The sequence below is a fragment of the Rattus norvegicus genome, chromosome 5, assembly GCF_036323735.1.
Source record: "Rattus norvegicus strain BN/NHsdMcwi chromosome 5, GRCr8, whole genome shotgun sequence".
NCBI classification, from domain to species: Eukaryota; Metazoa; Chordata; class Mammalia; order Rodentia; family Muridae; genus Rattus; species Rattus norvegicus.
The window spans coordinates 126,791,161-126,814,959 of NC_086023.1; the positions used below are offsets into that span (position 1 = coordinate 126,791,161).

The window sequence follows — 23,799 nt, forward strand, 5'->3', positions numbered from 1 at the left end:
GTGGGGGGAGGGAAGGAGAGCAGAAAAGAGATGTGGGGTGGGGGGAGGGAAGGAGAGCAGAAAAGAGATGTGGGGTGGGGGGAGAAGAAACAGGCTGGGAGGGAACAAAACAAGTAGAAAAGCGCATGCACTGGGAGAGAGGAGGGGGAAAGGGGCCCTCCTGATCCCCACTCCACACCACACATTCCTCGGCCTAAGCTGCTCACAGCTTTTTTGAGACTCTGGGCAGCAGAGACTTCCTGTCCCTTCCTGTCCTGGGAAGCCGGCAGCTTGTCTGGGACCCTCTAGCCTCCACCCTGCGAGGGGATAGTACCCAGGCCTTCCCCCAGCAAGTGGGCCCTTCTCCCACCCTCCAGGGATCCTCAAACTCTCCTGCCACTCTGTCCTCTCCACCCCCACCCCACCCAGCCAACTTAGTTCTCCTCTGTGTTTAAAAAGCCAGTCCCAAAGAAACAGTGCAAAAGAGTAGAAGCAGAGGTCATGATTTACCAACCGAACACATCCTGTCACTTGGCACAGGGTGTGGGACAGGCCTTAGAAGAGGTCTGGGTGGCCTCTCTGCAGGTAGGAGATGCTTAGCAGGGCCAGGCAAACCATGGCAGAGGCTGGAACAGACACTGAGGCCCAGACAGCTCAGCAGGGGCTCACACCTTACACCCCAGGTTCCTCTCCCCAGCCTCTGGCTCAGGGGAGTTGATAGACTATAAAATAGTCCTGACCTGTCCTGGCCTCACTACACCTACATACCCTCTACACTGTGTGAAAGGAAGCTGAGCTAAGAGAAAAGCTTGCTGGAAAAAACAAACAAACAAACAAACAAACAAACAAACAAAACAAAACACCATGAGAAAGGTAGAAAGAAAGACAAAAAAAGGTTTGGGGGTGATTGGCAAGAGGTATGTGGCCAAGACCAGCAGGCTGTCGGGTATATAGCCCAGCCTACAGTTTGCTGGAGAACCCTCAGTCATAATGTAAGCTACTCTGAACCTCACTGTTCATATCTATAAAATGGGAACTCGAGTATCACAGAAAGGAGTGAAAGTGCTTAGGCCAGGACCTGACCAAAACTGCTGTGCTCTGTGCTGTTAAAAAAGCTGAGGCATGGGGCTGGGGATTTAGCTCAGTGGTAGAGCGCTTACCTAGGAAGCGCAAGGCCCTGGGTTCGGTCCCCAGCTCCGAAAAAAAAAAGAAAAAAAAATCTTAAAAAAAAGCTGAGGCACTGCAGGAAGACACGTGATCGGCCCACAGGACCCAGGGATCCTACACATCTATAGCCAGGTGTCTGTGCAGAACAGAACATGCTTCCAAGGCAGCTAGGGCCTGTGACAAAAAGCATTCTCACAAAGACGTCTTCTATATTAGGGCTTCATTTAAACTGAGAATCATGGCTGGACAGGACAGAGTCTGTGGGTCCTCTGCAGGCATCCGTGCTTGATGACTGCCAGAATGCCACGCTACTCAATTCTAGGAAGGTTCCAGACCCTCAGGAAGGAAACAGACTCTTGGAATGAAAGTCTGTGGTAACTACAAAGCAGCTGGGGGTTGGTGGGAACACGGTGGGCACCAGGAGGAGCCCCCGGGCTACGAATAAACTATCTTCAATATTTTGCATTTGTTCAAGGCCAAACCCTCAACCGGGTCCGTTGAGAACCTGGAGATTGATCCCGGAGGGGTTTCCCGTGGAGCCCCTGGAGATCGAGCCTGGACCAGTTTTCCATGGAGCCCCAAGCTCCTTTCCCACTCGATACTGCATCAAATGGGTGGAAAGAGGATGAGCCTGGTCATCAGCAGTTGCCTGAAAGGCGGGACAAAAGGCGAGGCAAGGGAATCTGCATCCAGCGCTTCTGTCACTGTCCCCTTGGTTTAGATTGGTTATGCGCTGGGCTGGCTCTAGCTTAATAGCTGTTTATGTGAAAACACCCTCATGATTTCATCTGTCCACAAACTTAACTGTGCCAGCTATTGTAACCAAAGCGTAGCGCTGTGGTGGCTGAGGCTTGCCGCCCCGGTAGGGTGGGGGAGGAGGGAGAGGAAGGAATGACTCAGTGCGGAGGAGGCAGCCCCTTTTGCTTGAGGCCCAACCCTGTGAGCAAGAAACCAGAAGGAATGTGACAGACCCTTAGAAAGGATAGGAAACCGGGAGAGTGATCTGGGAGGGCACCGACTATGCATGGCCCGGGCTGAATCTCCAGTTGCAGGTCTGAGGCCTGGCTAGAAACCAGGCCTGCAGGATTCCGGGTAAGGCGGGTAGGGAGAAGGAAACCAACTGAACAGATGACTGTTGTTTATCTCTGTTAAAACTTCCATTCATTTCTTCAGGGTGCTGGGACCAGAACAGTGAAAAGAACGGTCTCTTCTCTCACGACAAGCCAAAAAAAAAAAAAAAAAAAAAAAAAAAAAAAAAAAAACCACACACAAAGAGCAGCGAGGGGTGTGGCCCAGTTGTGGTATTATCCCAACATTTGGAAGATGTAGGCAAAGGCTCAGAAGTTCAAGGTTGGTCCCAGCTACAAAGCAAGTTTAAGGCCAGCCTAGGCTACAAGAGACCCTGTCTCAAAAAGAGAAGAAAAAGAAAGGAGAGGGGATATGATGGTGGGAGAAGGTAATTTTCCAATCTGCTGCAGTAGTGTGCGAGGGGGCATTGGGGGGGGGTTGGAGATAGGGAGGGCATAGGGGGGTTCCTGCTGAGAGCTGGCATGAATGAATGAGAAGGCACAATTCAGAAAGGCACGGGGGTTGGGGGACACTTCTAAGAAGAGAGTGTTCGAAGCCCCAAGAGGATAGATGTGACCATCAGAGGGCAATATGTGAGAAGGCAGGAGGGCAGCCTGATCCACGTGGCCCAAGGCTGGACGGCTAGATCCCCAGAGTGCAGATTTGACTCAAGTGTTAGAATCCATGAGTGGAGGGAGATGGGACCTGCCTTCCAGATCTCTCCACACTGGACGTGCGTGCTTGCGTTGTCCTCTAGGATGCGGAGAGACAAGGGAGTCCTCAGAGCTCCTATACGCCGCTAGCTGGGAGAAATGGCGCTTGGCCAGGGCCTGCCCAAAGTGTGGGCCAAGGGCAGATTTCAGTGGTCCAGCTAGAGGCAGTACTGCAGGCTGAGAGAACACATATTTAGAGTGAGAGATAAGGAGGGGTGGAGCTTGACTCGAGGGAGAAGTGTTACTACTGAGTTGGGGGAGCCCAGAAAAAAAGAAATGAGAAAGGATAAGGATCAAGAATTCTCCAGACATCATTAAACATTCACTGAATGCATCACAGTTCTGATGTGCACCCCTCTGCTGAAAAAAGGGCTACACGCTTGCAAAACAAACCAGCAAAAGCAATCGCCAGCACGGTGGGGGCATCTGAAAGGCACAGGGCTCTACACCTGTAATAGGTTAAAGGGCACCAGGACCTCGTGGCTCCTCTCAAGACACCAGCTCCTCTCCCCTGAGCCTGAGTCACCTTCAGTGACATTTCGACCAATGCCTCCAACACCAGGTCACCGGAAGTTTTGCCACATCTCCTGGGCCTCCTGGAACTGTGACTCTTTGGGACCTAGCGGCCAGGTTAAGAAATCTAGCTCTCTAGGAAGCGCAAGGCCCTGGGTTCGGTCCCCAGCTCCGAAAAAAAGAACCAAAAAAAAAAAAAGAAAAGAAAGAAAGAAAGAAAAGAAATCTAGCTCTCTGAGACTGTCACAACAAAGAATCCACACGTGGATACTCTGAATGACATTCCCAGCACCACAGGGCCGGTGAGCTAGACCCCCAGTGAGCTCGATTACAAGCTAAACACCATTCCTAACCTCCACCTGAACCCCGCAGGGCAGATGAATTGCCCTGCAGAGCTCTGCCTAGCCTTGCCCAAACTTCCAACCCACAAATCACAATGCATCACAAACTAGTGGGTTTGCTAAGCCACCAAGTTTCAGGGTGGTTTGCATTGTAATCCTAGTAACGACAAAAGACACAGTCTCTGGAGAGGGTGTAGACAGGGACACACATACTCCCACATAAGGGGTAGATATGAAGAAGTCTGAAAAACACCCAGGGAGCGATCAGCCTGGTGCAGGAGGAGCCCCAGACAGGCTCCCGGATACACTAAGCAGCATGAAGGCAGATGGGAAAGGAGCGGACCGAGAAGAGAAGGAGTCCAGTCAGAATGATTTAGGATAGATGAGAGGCACCCAAGTGAAAACTGGAACCACACAAGGAGCCACTGCTAGGTGAACTGGGACCGGAATGGCTTTGCTTGCATGGAGGCTGGGAAATACTGGAGTTGATCTGCTGACGAGTATAGCAGGTGAAGAGTCCTCCAGAGCCAGAGAGCTGCCCACAGCATGGGTACCTAGCATCTAAGAAGTATTCAGTCACAAGCTGTAAGATCCTCCTAAGAAATCTGCTGTCTGACGTGAGCCTACTGTGTGCCTCCTCATCCTCAACTCTACTCAGGAACAGGTTAATGGTGACCCAAACTGAACAAAGGAGGGAATGGAAGCATGAACAGGAGAGAGAAGAGCTTGCGCACGCCATGAGTGGCCAGTAAAGGGCAAAGGGAAGGTCACCCAGCACAGGTGTTGCAAAAGGAGCACTGAGGATCAGGCCCGCCAGCACGTGGCACTGCAGGACTCTCCACAGTCGCCTTTTGGGTCCCAGCCAGAGCTGGTATGACCAGTGGGTCCCTCCTGGGCTTGGAAAATCTTTCCAGATAATGACATCCAAACTGCCACGTCATGACTGCACACTCCCCATCCAAAGGGCCAGTGCAGCAGGCTCAAAATCCATTGTCAAGTGAGACACACCTTCTCCACCCTGCCTGCCCAGAAGCCCTACTTTTATCTTCAAAGCGGGAGGAGGGCTCGACTAGGCTGACTCAGAGGGCCTCAGCGCCCTGGGTTAGAGGCTGAGAGGGGCAGGGGTGGCTGCGAGGCAACCTGGGCTTTCCTCACCACACCTGGCTCCCTTTAAAGATGGTCCCTCCCCTTGGTCCACAGTTATTAAACCTTTGGTCTCTTCTGAACAAAAAACTACTACATTGTATTTATTAGTGGGGGGGGGGCATGGTGAGAGGCATGCACCTGTGAAGGTCAGAGCACAACTTGTGAGAGTCAGCTCTTAATTTCCCCCTTCTTGCAGGAGGATCTCAGGGATCAAACTCAGGTCACAGAGCTGGGCAGCAAACGCCCTTACCCACTGAACCATCCTACCAGCCCCACTTGCTCTTTATGGTCTTCTCCATCAAAGAAACATCAACTGAGACAAAGCGGCCCAGTTACAGGGACCATCAGCACCCCAATGCCCAGTGACAGGAAGGACACTGAGTCTGGGAGAGAGCTAGCAAAGAACCAGCCAGAGGGGTGGGCAGACAGCCTGGTGGATAAAAGCACTTGCTGCTCGGCCATGAGTTTAACCCAGTATTCACATAAAAAGTCAGCCATGGCCATGTGGGCCTGTAAGTCCATCAATGTGATGGGGCAGGGGTGGGAGGAACCGCTTTCTGGCTGCTGACCTAGCTGCAGGTTCAATGAGAGATTTTGTCTCAAGGGACTAAGAAGAGTGACAGAGCAGGACACTTGACGTCTTCCTCTGGCCTCTACCCACGTGCACTGCTCACATGTGTAGGCAACACACATGCACACAAAGAAAAGAACCAATCAGAATTTCTCATCTACACACACACACACACCACACATACACACACAGTCACATATATACATATATAGACACACACATACACCCACACATATATACATACACACATACATACACAGACACACAGACACACACATACATACATATACACATTCACACATACACATACATATATAGACACACACACACATATATATACAGACACACACATACATATACAAACATAGATACATACACATACACACACATACACATATACACACATATGCATACATATACTCTCTCTCTCTCTCTCACACACACACACTCCTCGCAGGGCTCTACTCTGGGGAAGAACAAGATGCTAGTCTGGTCTCTTCAGGTCGCATAAAGGATCTGAAGGAAGTAAGAAGCTGCCTCAGCAGAGCTTAAGCCAGAGCTGCCTATGGAAGCGGCCCACGGGGAGCTCCCCTTTCAGGCCTCTGACTCAGGCCAGACCACACCCTAGGGTGGAACACAGCCTGTTCTCAAGTCACTGATAGGACAAGGACAAAGAGTGGAGAGACTTGTGAGAACAGGCCCACCGGTCTCCAGTGAGCGTGTGGAATAAAGGTCTAGTCTGGGCCTGATCTGGGGCTGGCTTCCTAGGTCTCTGAAGAACCGAGGTAGGGTTCATAGAGAACTTTCTTTTTTTAAAAAAAATATTTATTTAATGTACACGAATAACACTGTAGCTGTCTTCAGACACACCAGAAGAGGGCATCAGAGCCCATTACAGATGGTTGTGAGCCACCATGTGGTTGCTGGGAATTGAACTCAGAACTTCTGGAAGAACAGTCAGTGCTCTTAACCACTGAGCCATCCATAGAGAACTTTCTAGGCTGTGAAGAAAATGTCCACATGAGGAGGTAAGAAATACCGTAAGAAGGTCAATAGTGATGCCTTCCTATAACTCATGTCTTGGGAGTTGGAAGCACAACGATCAGGAGTTCAAGGACAGCCTCAGCCACATAGTTCAAGGCCAAAGGGTCTCAAATACTGAGCAGGGGTGAGGAGTGGAGGGGAGCTGAGAACAGACAAGCATACAACAGTTCTACCATGTGGCAGCCCATACAGGCATTGTACTGGAGTTCTGCGCACATATTATAAATCCTGCCAGGGACAGGGTTCCCTCCAGCGTTGGACGAAAGCTGAAGCTTGTCCACAGGACTTCCCTAAGGCACAAATGCGGAGCTGAGGTCCTGCCCTTCTCCCTCCCAGAGACTGCTCTGCTCACTGGGGACTGGCTTAAGTAGCATTAATTGATTGATGGATCCATGACCCACTGAGGGTGGCCAAGGCTACTGAGGAAGCTCCTGGAAAGGATATCATATGGGAGGGGGCCAGAAAGCCAGTCCTCAGGGGGCCATGAACCATTCTCCTTGTAAAAACGGGCTCTTCCCTGGCCCTTTATAACCCTGCAGAACCCTGCCTCCTCCCCTAGAGAAGTTTACAGACCAAGCTTAATGTCACCTACTCCAAGAAGCCTACCTGGACCCCTCTTGAGTGATGAGGGCCACCTCAGCCTTCCTCTACCACAGTCTAGCTACAATGTGCTGTTTTTATCAGTTTATGCCCTCCTGAGTTGTCCCATCAGCCTAGAGGCACTGCAGGACAGGTCTGTTCTGGTTCATTCCAATGTCCCCAAAGTCCTCTGGTTCTTTTCAACATTGTCATGACTCTAATTCTAATGTCATCCTCTGTAGGAAAGCTACTCCTGGAATGGCAGGGACACACACAGGCCTGTGGCCAGGGGACTGGCGAAGGACCCAGCTGGCTATGCCATCCGTCCTGCAGTCACAGGAGAGATGTCAGGCAGTCAGCTCAGCCAGGTCACCCAGGGCCTGCCTTGCCCAGCTGGAGCCGGGGTCAGGCAAGACTTGTATAATTTTAATTTATTTGTTTTTATCTTATGTGCATGGGTACTTTGCCTGCCTGTGCATCTGGTGCTGTGCCTAGCACCCATGGAGCCAGGAGAGGGCACTGGATCCCCTAGAACTGGAGTTGGAGATGGTTTTTAGCCACTATGTGAGTTGCTGGGAATACAACCTGGGTTCTCCAGAAGAGCAACAAGAAAGAGCTTTTTAACCACTGAGCCTTCTCTCCAGCCCCTGGACAAGACTGTTTAATTCTCTAACAAGTTCAAAGTGATGCAGAGGCAGGGCCTTGACTCTCACCTGCCAAGCCAGTTGAACACTGCAGCCTCACAAAGCAGTTAGGGGTTTAACTACACCTGCCATTTAGCAGCGCCTCAGCAGACACCTTCATTTTACCATCTCACCTGACTGACAAGCCGTGCCATTGAACCTCGGCAGAAGCCCACACACAGATGAGAATCCGGGGATGATTATTTACCACGGTCAGTGACATGCAAGTTCTGAGGCCCACCAGGAGTCTAAGAGAGACCTGCAGACCTGGAATGTGGCTCACAGAGCGGGGTATGGCCTACACAGGCAAAATCGATCAGTGCCTTTGAGGGTCGTCTCTAGACCCTTCCACTCTCCAGCAAAGAAGTGGGCAGCATTCCCAAGGCTCTAAGAGAACAATATGGCTGTGCTATAGAACTAAGCACAGATGAATAGTGGTACTGTAGCTCAGACTCCAGCATGTGTTGTGGGGTCTGCTCAGACAGCCTGGGTCCCTCGGCCTACACTCACTGTACAAGGGATGACAGCAAGGCCACTCACTGGGGTTGCCTCATAGTCAAACTGAAGGTGAAGAGGGGGCCCCAGGCTAACAACTGCCCAAGCCCAGGCACCTCTTTCAGTGCTTCCTGAGTTCCTGGCTGGTCCCAACACAACTTCCTGTTGTGAAGAGCAGGGGATGCAGGAAGGTAGCTCGTACCATTGGGGGCTGGCCAACCAATGAAGAAGACCAGGTACTAAGCCAAAAATGGGATGGTGGCACACTCCTTTAATTCCTATACTGGGAAGCCAGAGGCAGGCAGATCTCTGTGAGTTCAAGGCCAAACCTGGTACACATAAGGAGTTTCAGGCTGGCCAGGGCTACATGGTAAGACCCTGTTTGAAGTAATTAAAAAATTAAGCCGGGGGATTAGAGAACCCTCAGAAAGCTCACAGACAATAGCCACAATGCTACCGACTCAAGGCCACTGTAGTGGCTTCAACCTCAGCCAGCTGGCAGCTGCCCTCCCAGACTCAGGCCACTCCACACTACTGAGAGTCCAGTCAGCAGTTCTGATGCCTGGCAGTCCTCTGCCCAGATGAGCCTCCCCGAGACCCAGCCCCTCAGCCTCCAGGCCCCGCTCAGATGCCACCTACTCAGGGCCCCACCCCCATCCTCTCAGTTCCTGCTCTCCTGAGAGCCTGAGTTTAAAGCCTTTCAATGCCACTTGACAATTGTGTGGCCTTTGGAAGGTGACTTAACCTCTCTCTGTTTTCATTTCTTCCTTTTTTTGTGTGTTTGGTTTGGTTTGGTTTGGTTTGGTTTAGTTTGGTTTGGTTTGGTTTGATTCTTCGAAACAGGGTTTCTCTATGTGGCTCCGGCTGTCCTGAAACTTGCTCTATAGACCAGGCTGACCTCAAACTCACAGCTTCCCCTGCCTCTGCCTCCTGAGTGCCAGGATTAAAGACGTGTGCCGCCGCCACCCAACCCTGTTTCATTTTTAATATAAGGCACAAGAGCATTCTCTGCTTCAGAGTTCCGAGGACTGGGTTTGTGCGCACTCAGACGCAGGTGGTACTTATTATTACTGATATTCACAGCATTTGTGGCAGCCTCCATTGTCGTGGTCTGCCTGCCTTTACAGTCTCTCATTAGCTCAACTGCTGGGACCTCTGCTGTCACAAGTCAGCATACTCCAGAACCTGCCACACACATACATGCCAGTCCCTAGTAAACACCCATGCAGGGAACAAAAGAACAGGGCAAAACATTCTAAGGAGCACTGTTGACTCTGGGCCAAGAAGGATGGGGAGTCAAAGGGGGAAGTGATGGCTGCTGGGTTTCCAAGAATAAATACACATCACCAATCAGACTGAGAACACCGTGGGTATCTGCCGATGGCTAAGGCTGGGGTTCATAGGCTGTTCCTGCACAAGCTGTTAATGGTTGAGCCTCAATTCTCCTCCAGAGAGAGTCTTCTAGAACCACCACAACCTCTTCAAGCCCCTGGAGTCACTCATCCATTCAGCCATTTTGAGCTCTTGATGTATGACGGGCATTAGCATTTTCTGTCTACAGGCCTCCCCTCCCATCCACAATGCACCCCTGCCACACAGTGAGGACCACCATCAGAGTGATGCTCCAACTCCCCACATTCAGACTAAAGGCTGGGGTACCTTCTAGGATCACCCAGATATAGGGACTCAGGGACAAACACCTGGCCTAAAGTCACACAGTAAGCAATAGGGCAAACATGGGTTTTTTTTCCCCATGTATGTGTGCATGTTTGCATGTATTTTATATGTGTGTGTGGTACAGGCAAACATGCAGGGATGTATGCCTATTCATGTGCCTCATGTCCTCTCTACCTTATCACTTGGAGACAGGGTCTCTTATTGAACTGGAAGCTGACCATTTTCTCTAGGCTGAAGTTTCAACCCATTCCTAGGATCTACCTCGCCCTACCCTTCAAGGCTGGGATCACAGGCTCGCACAGCTATGCCGAGCTTTTTGAATAGGTGCTTGTAATCTGAACTCTTGTCCTCTTGTTCGTACATAACGTCTCTACCCACTTGTACTCCCATGACTCAGGAAGCTGAGTCAGGAGGATGGATCAGGAGTACAAGGCCATCCTGAGCTACATAGTGAAACTATATCTCAAAACCACAGAAAAGAAGAGGGAATGGGAGTAGTGGGAGGGAGAGGCAAGATTCTAACTTAAAGGCTACTTCCCAAGCCTCAGTGTATTCTGGGCTAGCTCGATAGTAAGGCTGGGGAGGATGAAGAATGGAGAGGCCTCTCCAGCTGTCCTGAGATTCAAAGTAAGTGGTGTCCTATGAAGGTCTGCAGCAGCGCCCAGGCCTACGAGCAGAGCACAGATGCACACTGCTGCTTCCTGGCTCTATCCGCTTAACACTGGTTAGCACCACCTGAGTAAGGAGTCTCCGGAAAATGGGGGTGCCAAATAGCTCATGGACAGTTGTGTGGTCAAAACACAACTGAACAGAACTGATTAGAAGTTCAAAGTCATCTCTGACAACATCGTCATCAAATTTGAGGCCAGCCTAGGTAACATGAGACCCTATCTCAAATAAAAATAAAAATAATTCAGTCCCCAAGAAAGAAAATGCCCCCAAACTCTCCTTTTTCCCACAGGAGCAAAGGAAATTAAGAAGACGCCATGGAAAGTCAAGATGTGCCAACCAGGCACAAGTTCAAAGGTGGTGACCAATATCATTCTTAGCTAGTGTGAAGTCCCTGAGGCCCTGGGGCATAATTTCCACATCCAACACGCAGTTCCATCACCAGAGGCTGGATGCTAGCTGAGTCTGAGTCAGGACTCGAGGTTGGGATGTTGCTCACCAGCCTTTGCCTGGCTAAGCCTAGTGTCCAGAAAGCTCTGGAACCAGAACCATTGAGTTCAAATCCCAGCTCTGCCATTTCCTGCCTCTGCAACCCTAGACAGGCTGCTGACCCCTCTGAGCCTAAGTTATTTCTCATCCGGGATAAGTGTGGAGAGAGAGGGTCAGGGTGGGGAGAGTACTGGTTACTTTCTCACTGCTATAACCAAATACCTAACCAACTGGCTGAAGGAAGGGGCGGGCTCGGCTTGGCTCACGGTTTGAGGAAACACAGTCTATCAAGGCAAGGAAATGATGGTGTCAGGTGGTCACACTGTGTCCACAGACAGGAAGCACAGAGAGGCAACACTGTTACCAAGATATCTTTTCTCCCCCCCCCCTTGTTATGGAGTCCAGCCCATAGGAATCTGCCATCCACATTCAGAGTGAGTCTTCCCTCCTCACTTAAACCTCTATGGAAACAGTCGCACAGACACAACCAGATTCTGAACCCAGCCAAGCTGACAGCAAAGATTAGCCTTAGCACAGGGACGATAAAGTGGGCCTGCCTCACTGAACTGAGCGCGTTAGCATGTGCACGCTCTGAGCATGCTGCCTGGCAAAGTCAGAGCATGGAGATACTCCACCCTGGGCTTAGGGGACAGAAGCAAGAGACCCAGTAGCTCAGATTCCATCCTGGGCATGGCAAAGAAACCTAGGTATCCCCTGGCCTCTGACAGGGCTGGGTACACCGAGGACAGCTCGTAAAGTTCCCCGGGGTAGGAGAGATAGAAATATAACCCAATCTTCCATCCCAGTGAGAGCAGGGTTCACAAAGATGCATGGTGCCACGAGAAACCTAGGAAGGCTTTCCAGAGGAGGCAGCATCCCAGCTGAATCTGAGGACTGAGGAAGAAACTGCCAAGAGAGACAGCAGGCTGACGGAGGTGCAGGGAGGCCGAGGTCACTGGCGGGAGGTACGGAATGCACAGCAGCTAGAGAAAGCCAAGGTGGCCCACAAGAACGGAAAAAGCCAGCCCCTGCAGTGCTGCTGCGAACACAGAGGGATGGATGGTGAGGCATGGAAAGAGAGCTAGGGTAAGCCTGCCTGGTAAGTCTGAGCGGATGGCACGTGCCACAGCTAACTTTTCAGAGGTAAGTAACCTCTAGTGGGAGAGCGGATGGAAGGAGCTGAGATCCTCAGAGTGCAAAGAGCCCAGGGCTGGGCAAGGGTGCTGCTGGGCTGAAAGGACAAGTGAGGTGTGTATTTGCCCCAGGGCCTCTTCTGCAACAACGACCTCGGTTGGCAGATACTCTTGCTCAGCACTGGCGGGACAGCCTGTCCTGAGCCCTTCTCCAGGCACCAGGCCAAAGGCCCCCAATGAGCCACTGTGTGCTTGGGTGTTCCTGGGACCTCAGCACCTATCTCAACTCCAAAGTCCCGGCTAGGAGGTTCCAGGAAAAAATACTTCCGAAGGTCATAGCATAGGACAATCTCCACATGGCCTTCTCTCTCACATGGCTGTGTGACTTACTCTCCTGTTCTCGCCTTGTGCACACACGCCCTCACGTCGTAAATTCTGTCAGGGCCATAGCCTCCAATCCTGAGCTGTGGAAGTAGGAGGCACAGAGCCCAGAGCACAGATGGCAGCAAGATTGTGCACAGGACACAGGGACACACACACACACACACACACACACACACACACACACACACACACACACAGCAGCGAGATTGTAACAAGGCACACACAGCAGCAGGACTGTGTACAGAACATACACATCTACACTCAACCAAACAGAATTGCAGAACTTGCTACAGAAGATTCCATTCTACCCAACCACAGACTGCCAGCCTGAGGGAGCCCTACTGTAGGTCCCTGGGGCTCTTTGGAGAGACTCTAGCTATAACTTAAGAAGTCCATGTTCTGCGATTTCTCCTTCTAAAGGAGACAACAATACAGACAGCAGACAGTGAGACTAAAGATGCAGATCCGACTTTAGAGGACAGCATCTACTTTCTGGGCCCCACACCAGGAGACCTGTTTGTCTCCCAGTCCACCCTAACCCACAGTTCATACCCTTCGTAAGTGGTTGCCCACATTCTGTATCATTTCTGCTCCGTTTGCTGGGTTGCCACGCTGTGGAGGGGGTCTGTAGGCTTCTAAAGGGCCGCTGGTCACCTGAGTCCCAAGCGTCCAGCAGCTCCAAAAGCAGCCGGCTTCTCCTGGCTCCTCCCCCAAGCTCCCCGCCCTCCGGAGCCAGCTGTAAATATCTCCGCCCCGTGTCCTGGCCTCTCCTCAATCCTCCCTCTGTGCCCCCCCTCCAACCCCAGCACAGAAGGCACCCTAGCACCTGCCAGCTGGGCCACAGCCACGTGGGGCCTGATACCCACCTACTGGCACCACCAGACTGTCTTTATGGCTCTGGACCCAGCCAAATTCCAGCCCCCATTCTAGCCCCCTACCCCCTGTCCTTGCCTAACAGAATGGAGATCCCAGATCTCTTGCCAGGGATTCCATCCATCCACAAGAGGGCAGGCTGGAGTGTAGCAGGATGCCAGGAAGCTGCCAAGGCCTCCTAGAGAGACACCAGACCCACCTGCCAGGATTTCACCTTCCGGAGTGCTGCCCACTAGCTTAACTCCTGGACCCAGGTTGTCCACATCCAGCAAATGCTAAACTGGATCTGTACACTAGGCTCTGGCAGTCACTTCCTTATAAGCAGGTAATTCTTTTAAATGAGGCACGTGCCAAAGTACACCCGGTATGCCACGTGGTATGCAGCACCCGTGGCCATCAAGGAGTGAAGTCCTCCAGGATTTTGCCTTTCCTCTGTCACTTCTGCAAGAGGTTTGAGGCAGAGGACTCGACACACACTGGGCAGGACTTAAAAGACCCAAGGGAACAGGTGACCAGATGGCTGAGGACAAGTCCTGGACCACCAAACCTCTGCTGTGATTCAGGCCTCCTGCTGATCCTCTCTGTGCTGCACAGGAAGGATCCTTGGGGCTGGGAAGGTGTGCATCTGAGGCACCACGGCCAGTATGGAGCAGATGGGAACAGATGAGCAGAAGTTTCCTCTGCCTCCTGCTTCTGCTTCATTCACCACACAGTTATTAACACATCCTCTTCCAAAGGCCCTGAGTTCGCTACCATGCCCAGGACTCTGGGCAAGTCCTCTCTCTCTCAAAGCCTTGGCTCTAGGAATCAAGGACTTGTGCGTCCTTCCTTGTGAGTTCTTGTTAACAATCTGCACACTTGTGTATCTGCAAATGAAAAACTGAAGTTAAACCTGAAAGACAGAAGGATGAGCACCAATTGTACTAACTACTGCCTGTAATCCCAACACTCAGGAACCTAAGGCAGGAGGATGGCCATGAATTCAAGGCCAGCCTAGGCTACATGTTGAGTTCCAGGCCAGCCTGATCTATAATATGATGATAGACACTGTCAATAAAAAAAAGAAAAAGAAAAAGAAAAAGAGAAAGAAAAAAAGAAGGATGGGGACTGGAGAAATGGCTCGGCGGTTAAGTGCACTTGCTACTCTTCTAGAAGAGCCCAGTTGGGTTCCTGTATCCATGTCAGATGGCTCAAAACCATCTGTAACTCCAGCTCTAGGAAATCCGATGTCTCTGAGCTCCACGGCATCTGCTTTCATGCACACATACATATCCAGATGCAGACACACATACCTACACCTAACTAAAAATAGTAAAAATAAATATTTTATGAATGGAGGTAGAGGCTGGGGAGATAGCCCAGTTAGTAAAGTGCTTATTGTCCCAAGCATGAAGACCTGAGTTTGGCTCTTAGCATCCATGTAAAAAAAGTTGGATGCACTGCTGGGCACCTGTAACCCCAGCACTAGGGAGACAGATATACAACGTCCCTTGGTGACCAGCCTATCTCACAGAACGGGTGAGCTCCAGGTTCACTGGGAGACCCTGTCTATGAAACAAAAAATGAAGCAAGGCATGAGATGGTTCAGCACAGAAAAGGGTGCTTGCTGACTGTGGTGGTTTGAATGAAAATGGCCCCCATAGGCTCATACATGTGAATGCTTGGACATCAAGGAGTGGCACTATTTGAGAAGGAATAGGAGGTGTGACTTTGTTGGAGGAAGTGTGTCACTAGGGGTAGATTTTAAGATTTCAAAAGCCCAAGCCAGGGCCAGAGGGTCGCTCTCTTCCTGTTGCCTTCAAATCTGGATGTAGAACTCTCAACTTCAGAACCTCCATGTCTGCCTGGGGCTGCCATGCTCCCCACCATGATGATGATGGACTGAATCTCTGAACTGTAAGCCAGCTCGCATTGAAACTGTTGCTTTTATAAGAGTTGCGTTGTCCGAGTTGTCTCTTCACAACAATAGAACAGCGACCAAGATCCTGCCCAACAGTACAAGCCTGAATTTGATTCCCAGAACCACATAAAGGTGGAAGGGGAGGACTGAAGGCACAAGGTTGTCCTCTGACCACCACAAGTGTGTGCACCTGTGTACACACATCGCAATTCCATGCAGTCGATAATAATAGCTGAAATAAATAACATTTTTTAAAGATCGTACTGGCTGGTTTTGTGTGTCAACTTGACACAAGCTGGAGTTATCACAGTCAGGAGCCTCCCTTGAGGAAATGCCTCCATGAGATCCAGCTATAAGGCATTTTCTCAACTAGTGATCAAGAGTGGGAGGGCCCATTGTGGGTGGTGCCATCCCTGGGCTGGTGGTCTTGGGTTCTATGAGAAAGCAAAGCAGGGGAAGCAAGCCAGTAAGTAACATCCCCCCATGGCCTCTGCATTAGCTCCTGCTTCCTGCCCTGTGTGAGTTCCTGTCCTGACCTCCTTTGGTGATGAACAGCAATGTGGAAGTGTAAGCTGAATAAACCCTTTCCTCCCCAAATTTGCTTCTTGGTCATGATGTTTGGGCAGGAATAGAAACCATAAGACAAAGACGACGGAGCAGTTGAGGAGAATATCTCTCTCTCTCTCTCTCTCTCTCTCTCTCTCTCTCTCTCTCTCTCACACACACACACACACACACACACACACACACACACACACACACACACACACGGCACTGAGGACTAGAGCACCTTCTGGAGGAGGTGATACTAAAGCTAGAATTAGGGGGCTGGGGATTTAGCTCAGTGGTAGAGCGCTTACCTAGGAAGCGCAAGGCCCTGGGTTCGGTCCCCAGCTCCGAAAAAAAAAAAAAATAAAGCTAGAATTAGGCAGGCTGGGAGGAGGGGTGAGATGGAAGGCCCGACAGGACAGGACAAGTGCAGTCCTGGGCTATGAAGAGCATCACCCTACAGGAAAGCCGGAGTCTGTTGCCGAGGGCCTCACAGACCAGGGTTTAAGCTTAAGGTTTCTCTGTGCTTGATGAACATGCCCGACATGTTGAAACCTTACAAGGAAGACAGAACAGGTATTGGACTTCCCTGAACAGCCCATCTCACTGAGTCTCCACGCAATGTAACAGACACTGCTACTGAGCTCATCACCTCCTACCCCAGGCTCCCCTCTCTGCAGACGACCACCATACCTCAGGCTCACCAGCCTCAACCCAGCACCTCCACCTAAGACATGGACAAACTGAAACCCTGAGGTGGTAAAGACATTCTGTGTGGAGGTCATCTAGACACACCAGACCTTACCACAATAAGCCCAGAGCCACAGTCACCTGATCCTGCCATGTGGCACACAGTGGAAGAGGCTTCACTTAGACATCAGAGAGGACTTCAGTGAGGCTGATCCCAGGAACACACAACAGAGAACTAGATCTTCCTACAGAGGCTCCTGCCACTCACAGAGCTACGTCCTGTCTGAACTGGTTCCATGAGCCCTCAGCAGACTCAGATGAGTCTTCCCATCTGTTACTATAGAGATGTTACCAGTGGCATCCATCTCCTCTTCCAGCTCACCTGAGTCCCGAGAGCATTTCCCTCATTCTTGGCTCCTTCCCCAATACCCAGACCGCAGTCCAATATGCAGATGTCTGTCCTAAGTCCTAAAAGGACCCAAGCCTGCATCAGGGCTGCCCAAAGGGCCCCTTAACATCTACAGTGCTGAGTCCCACCTAGGTTTTTACTTTCTTTTTAATTTTATACGTATGGGTGTTTTGCTAGTATGTGTCTACACACCACTTTTTGTGCCCTTAGAAGCCAGAAGAGGAGGTCAGATGCCCCGGACCTGGAGTTACAGGTGGTTGTGAGCAGCCTTGTCAGTGCCGGGAATTGAACCCATGCCCTCTGAAAGAGCAGCTCTTAACTGCTGAGTCATCTTTCTAGCCATCATATTCCAAGGTTTTGGTTTCAGGAGAACAGAAGTTAGGCCCAAGAACTTGCCTGTCTAACAAAATGCCTAGAGATAAGTTCTGCTGGACCATAGACCAATGGCACATTAGAGTTGAAAGATGATAATGAAGCTCAGAGACTTGACAGTCGGCCACCACAGCAGCAGCAGCTGAAATGCCGCCATCTCCAGGAAGTTCTCCTTGGCCTCTCCTCCATGGTATGCCTAGGAGCATGCACCTGTGTGCACACTTACAGCCCTGGGTCTCTCTGTGTGCTGGAACTTGAGCCCAGGACATAATGTATGGAAGACTGTGTCCCCTGTCTAGTGCTTTTTCTCTTTAGTTGATTTATGTCCGTGCCCCTTCCCTTATTTTACACAAGTAAGCTGGAAGAGAAATGGAACAGACTCATCAGAACACCTGCCCCTTCACAACGAGAGCCTTGAACGTAGTAGATGTTCAATGAGCATCTAACTAGGGAGGAATGGGGGGACCTTACACACAAAGCCAAGGGGACACTGAGCGGGAACACATGCCTGAGTAAACACCTAAATGAATGCATGCAGAAACACTGTCATCCCTGAAGGTCCCTCCCCAGCCTCTGGGGCCCTAGAGTGTGGCCTGGCTGATTAAAGGAAGTGCACGATGACAGGAGCCTGATATAGCTGTCTCCTGAGAGGCTCTACCAGAGCCTGACAAATACAGAGGTGGATGCTCACAGCCAAGCATTGGACTGAGAACGGGTCCCCGAGGGAGGAGTTAGAGAAAGGACTGAAGGAGCTGAAGGGGTTTGTCACCCCATAGGAAGAACAACAGTATGAACCAACCAGCCCCCCCCCCCAGCTCCCAGGGACTATAACCACCAATCAAAGCGTACACACGGAGAGACCTATGGCTCCAGCTGCATATGTAGCAGACGATGGACTTGTCTGGCAGCAATGAGAGGAGAATCCCGTGGTCCTGTGAAGGCTTGATGGCCCAGTGTAGGGGAATGCCAGAGTGGGGAGGCGGGAGGAAGTGGGGGTGGGGGTGGGAGAGCACCCTCAAAGAAGCAGGGGGATGGGATAGGGGGTTTCCGGAGGGGAAACCGGGAAAGGGGGTAACATTTGAAACATAAATAAAGAAAAAAATCTAATAAAAAAAAAAGGAAACTATGGGGGTGGGGCATCAATGAAGGGAGGGGCCAAGAAAAAGAGTACTGACACCAGCAGAAGAGGAAACGGAGGTGACAGTATTCAGAGCCAGGCCCTCACTCCAAACCTCACCCTTTACGGAGAAAAAGCCAGTAAAGGACACCAAGGCAAAGAACGCTGATGGACCCTGGGACAGATGGCGGCGGTGATGGAGGTGGACAGGAGGTGGAAGCCCACGGGGGAAGGAAGCAATGTTTAGCCAGCCCTGAAAACCATCCTACTGGATAGGTTCTGATACACGGATTCTAGTCTCTGCCAGCTCAGGCTGAGAGTGGACCTCCCACATGGCCCACTGCTGAGGGGCTGGGCCGGGCCCAGCTTCCTTGAGCTTTTGCTCAGGAATCGTTCTCACCTCACAATATGCCAAGTGAGTCATCACAAGGTTGCACCTGGGGAGTCTGAGCCTTCAGGTCCCTGGTGACCAGTGTGCACCCACCCCCATGCTCACGGAAGCACCCCTCAGCTGAGTGGAGGCCAGTCCCCAGCAGAGACCGACCTGTCCTAGGAAAGTACAAGGAGGCGACCCACGGAGGAGAGCCGCCAGGGACACGTGTGCTCTTCCAGAAGGGGAGGAGCGGCGCGCGCGCGCCAGAGTCTTACCCAAGTGCTGGGATAATCCTGACCCCACGGCTGGCCGGCCGAGCCCGGGACGTCCCGGGTGCCCCGAGCAGAGGCTGCGGGGAGGCTGAAGCTTGGCGGAAGCGCCTGCCGTAGACTAGACTAGAAGGCGGGAGCGGCCGGACGAGTTCCTGGGCCAATCTCTGTCCTCCCTCCCCTGCCTGGAACGGGTGGGGCTGCCCAGGGCAGCGGGGTCAGCAGATCCTAGAGGTTCAGGCCTCCGGTGGAAGATCTTGAAGGACTGGCAGTAGACACTTCAGCCCCAGAGTTGTCAATCCTGGTCACAGGGTAGAGGTCAAAAAGTGGGCACCTGGTCACCACTGAAAGCAAACCTGACTATTATTTTTCTCTTATTTTTATTTTTCCAAGGCAGGGTTTCTTTGTGTAGCCCTAGCTGTTCTAGAACTATCTCTGTAGACCTCTGTAGGCCTGGAACGCTCAAAGATCCACCTGCCTCTGCCTCCCTAGTCCTGGGATTAAAGGCGAGCGCCCCCCACAGCCTGGCTTTGACAACTGCTTCTAAAGCGGTGCCTACTAGCCTTAGTATTATTATCTGCTGTTCAATTACAACTTTACCCTTGCCAGTCCTGGCCGTGTGTTGGGATGAGGTGCTAAACAGGACTTCCAGTACACCAGTATTATTGGGGTGAGGGGGAGAGACAGAAAAAAAAAAGATTCAGAACCGGGCCAAGGCTACACCATCCACTGCGCTCCGCACGCAGTGAACACAAAGGGCTTCCAGCTAGATTAGAGCAGAGGATGCAGTCCGCCACCATGTCCGTTCATCCCCCATCAGTGCAGTATTGGAATGTGAATTACATGCTACCGAGTACCGCTGTAGGATTGGAGAGTGGCCTAAAAGATGCCCATTAGTTCCATGTTTGGGACACTGGCACATCCGTCAAACCCAGAAGGGACCAGATAAAACACAATGGTGATCCCTGAAAGAGGAACAGAGGGGGAGGGGGACTTGGCAGTCCAGGACATTCTACAGGGATGTGAGGCCCGGAGGGGTTTGTCCCTCCAGGCAGAGGCCCTTGGAAACTTGTCCTGCCCAGGCCATTCAGGGGACAGAAGGATAGCTGTTTGTGAACAGAGAGAGCCACCAACTGAAGCTACTCACACTGGGTCCCAGAACCCCCCAGTAGGGACATCTGGTGACAACAAAGGTCTTCCCTTGGTCACTTGTGTGACCAAGGCACACTAAGAGTGAGAGTTTCACAGCCAGAGCCACAAGTACCCACCATGGGTTTTGGCAGCAGCCAGCCACAGACCAGCTCTGGCTCAGCTGACATCATCAAGGCCAAGCCACAACAGGTACCTGGGTGTCAGAGACACAAATAACAGTGAGAGCACTTCCCAAGTGCACATGAGACACAGCCAGGGACACCGGGAGCCCTGTGGGACCGTCAGATCTTGAAGGGAAGGGGACTTCTCACTTACACAGAATGCCACTAGGCTGTCATAAACCATGGCTTACATTTATTTTAAGGTGACACCAGGACCAAGTGGAGAATCCTATATTTAGACTATCTTTTTTTTCTTTCTTCTTGTGGAGCTGGCAGTGAATCCACAGCCTAATCAAGTACTCTATCACCCAGCCCTCAGCCCTGCCTTGTCGCTGTTCCTTTTGAGACAGAATCTTGTGTTCCCCAGGATGGTTGTGAATTCTTGATCCTCCACCGACAAGTGCTGGGCTTACAGGAGTGACTGTTGGATGGGGTGGTGAAGATTTAATCCAGAGCTCTGTGTATCCCAAGCAAGCACTCTAGCAATGAATTTCATAGTTCTTAAATTGCCTTTTATTAAAAAAAAAAAAAAAAAGGCCAGGCTGGAGAGATGGCTCGGCGGTTAAGAGCACTGACTGCTCTTCAAGAGGTCCTGAGTTCAGGGTTGGGGATTTAGCTCAGCGGTAGAGCGCTTGCCTAGCGAGCGCAAGGCCCTGGGTTCGGTCCCCAGCTCCAAAAAAAAGAAAAAAGAAAAAAAAAAAAAAAAAGAGGTCCTGAGTTCAATTCCCAGCAACCACATGGTGGCTACAACCATCTGTAATGGGATCTGATGCCCTCTTCTGGTCTGTCTGAAGATAGCTACAGTGCACTCTCATAAAGAAAATAAATAAATCTTTTTAGAAAATGTCCATATGGGTTGCACCATTTTAGATTGGTGGGGTATGTGTTCATGCATGGAGTGAGTGGATACATTAAAGGGGTGCATGTTCCAACATGTGGGGGTCAAAAGTCAACCTTTGCTGGTTCCTCCTTGGCATCTTCCACTTTCTCTCTTTGCTTGAGACAGGGTTTGGGGTAGAATTGGCCTGGAACCTTGCCAATTATGGCTAGGCTAATGGAGCTTGCCCTGGCTCTTCTGACTTCTCTTGATCTACAGCAGCTGTTCTCAACCTCTGGGTCACAACCCAGTCAAACGACCCTTTCACAGGGGTCGAATATCAGATATCCTCATTACAATTCATAAAGGAAGCAAAATTTCAGTTATAAAGTAGCAACAAAAATAATTTTGTGGTGTGTGTATTAAAGGGTCACAGCATTAAGAAGGTTGAGAACCACTGACATAGTTTAGTTAGAAGTATATTATTGGGCCAACAAGATATTTCATCAAATAAAGACACCTGCCACCAAGGCTGATGACCTTAGTTTAATTCCTGGGACCCACACAGTGGAAGAGAGAACCGATTCCCATGAGTTCTCTGCCCTCCACATACATCTGGTACATTCCCTTACACACACACACACACACACACACACACACACACACACACACACACTCCTATACACACACACCCCTATACCCCTATACACACACACCTATACACACACACCTATACACACACACCTATACACACAAACCCCTATACCCCTATACACACACACCTATACACACACCCATACACACACACCCCTATACACAGACACACACACACACCCCTATACACACACCCCCTTATACCCCTATACACACACACCTATACACACACACCTTTACACACACACCCCTATACCCCTATACACACACACCTATACACACACCCATACACACACACACCCCTATACACAGACACACAGACACACACACACACACACACACACACACACACAAAGTAAATAAGGAACTGGAGAGATAGTTTAGCAGACAGTGAATACACACTATTCTTTTGAGAATGGCTCACCACCTCCTGTAATTTCAGCTGCAGGAGGATCTGATGTCTCTGGCCTCTGAGGACACCTGCATGTGTTTGCACACACCCACACACAGACATATGCACATGCATATAATTTTAAAATAAAATATGTCTCTTGGAGTGGTGAGATGGCTGTGCAGGGAATGATGCTTGTCGCCAGGTCTGGCAACCTGAATTTGATCTCTGGAACCTACATGCTAAAAAAGAAAAATAACTCCCGTGAATTGTCATCTGGCCTACACACACACACACACACACACACACACACACACACACACCCCTCCCGCCATACACCCACAGGCTCATACAAGATAAAGAAAGAGAATGTAGGGGTTGGGGATTTAGCTCAGTGGTAGAGCGCTTGCTTAGCAAGCTCAAGGCCCTGGGTTCAGTCCTCAGCTCCGAAAAAAAAAAGAAAAGAAAGAAAGAAAATGTAATAATTTTGTTAATTAATTTAAAATGGTGTAGTGGTGCATGCTTTGAATCCCAGCGATAAGGAGACACCAGCAGGTGGAATTCTGTGAGTTCAAGGCTAGCCTGGTCTACATAGCTCAAGTACAGACAGGCTTCATAAAGAGACCCTGCCTCAAACAAACAGACAGACAGACAGTGCGGTGGTGGAGTCTTTATGCCTAGAACTTTGAAGGCGGAGGCAGGTGGATCTCTGAGTTCGAGGACAGCCTGGTCTAAAGAGTTCCAGGATAGCCAGGGCTACACAGAGATACCTTGTCTTGAAAAAAAAAGTATAACATTATGAGTTTGATCCCAGAAATACATAGTGTGAAGAGGGCATTGACCTCCAAAAGTTGTCCTCTGCCCTCTATGTGCACATTTGTGTACACACACACACACACCTCACATATACATCATATGCAATAATAAACAATATAAAACTTAAAGTGAAGATATCCAGTTGTTTGGTTTTCTTTTTCTTTGCTGTGATAAAATACCCTGACATCTTAGGGTTTTACTGCTGTGAAGAGACACCATGACCATGGCAACTTTATAAAGGACAACATTTAATTGGGTCTGTCTTACAGGTTCAGAGGTTCAGTCCATTATCAGCATGGCAGAAAGCATGGCAGCTGAGGGAACAGAGAGTTCTATTTCTTGTTCCAAAGGCAGCTAGGAGAAGACTGACTTCTAGGCATTTAGGACAAGGATCTCAAAGCCCACTCCCACGTGACACACTTCCTCCAACAAGGCCACAAACTACTCCAACAAGGCCCCGTCTTCAAATAGTGCCAAGCATATTCAAAGCACTACACCAGACAAAGGCAAACTAAGGGAGAGTGCACTTATTTGGCTCACAATTCCAGATTACAGCCCATCCTGGAGGGAAGTCACAGCCGTAGACTTTGAAAGATTTGGTCACA

At 50.5% G+C, this 23,799-nt stretch overlaps 1 protein-coding gene across 2 annotated transcripts in view; it reads right to left on the reverse strand.

Annotated features, from left to right (window-relative positions):
* The window catches only part of Acot11 (acyl-CoA thioesterase 11), a 48,272-nt gene extending 34,906 nt beyond the window's left edge, over positions 1–13,366 (reverse strand). Inside the window, exon 1 of one of the 2 annotated variants that reach the window (NM_001271383.1) lies at positions 13,204–13,347. In NM_001271383.1, the coding sequence (NP_001258312.1) occupies positions 13,204–13,236 (33 nt within the window). In that variant the 5' untranslated portion in view covers positions 13,237–13,347. Of the gene's footprint in view, positions 1–13,203 lie in introns of both variants that reach the window. The other variant, XM_039109105.2, reaches the window with a different exon arrangement.
* Positions 13,367–23,799: the final 10,433 nt, after the last annotated feature.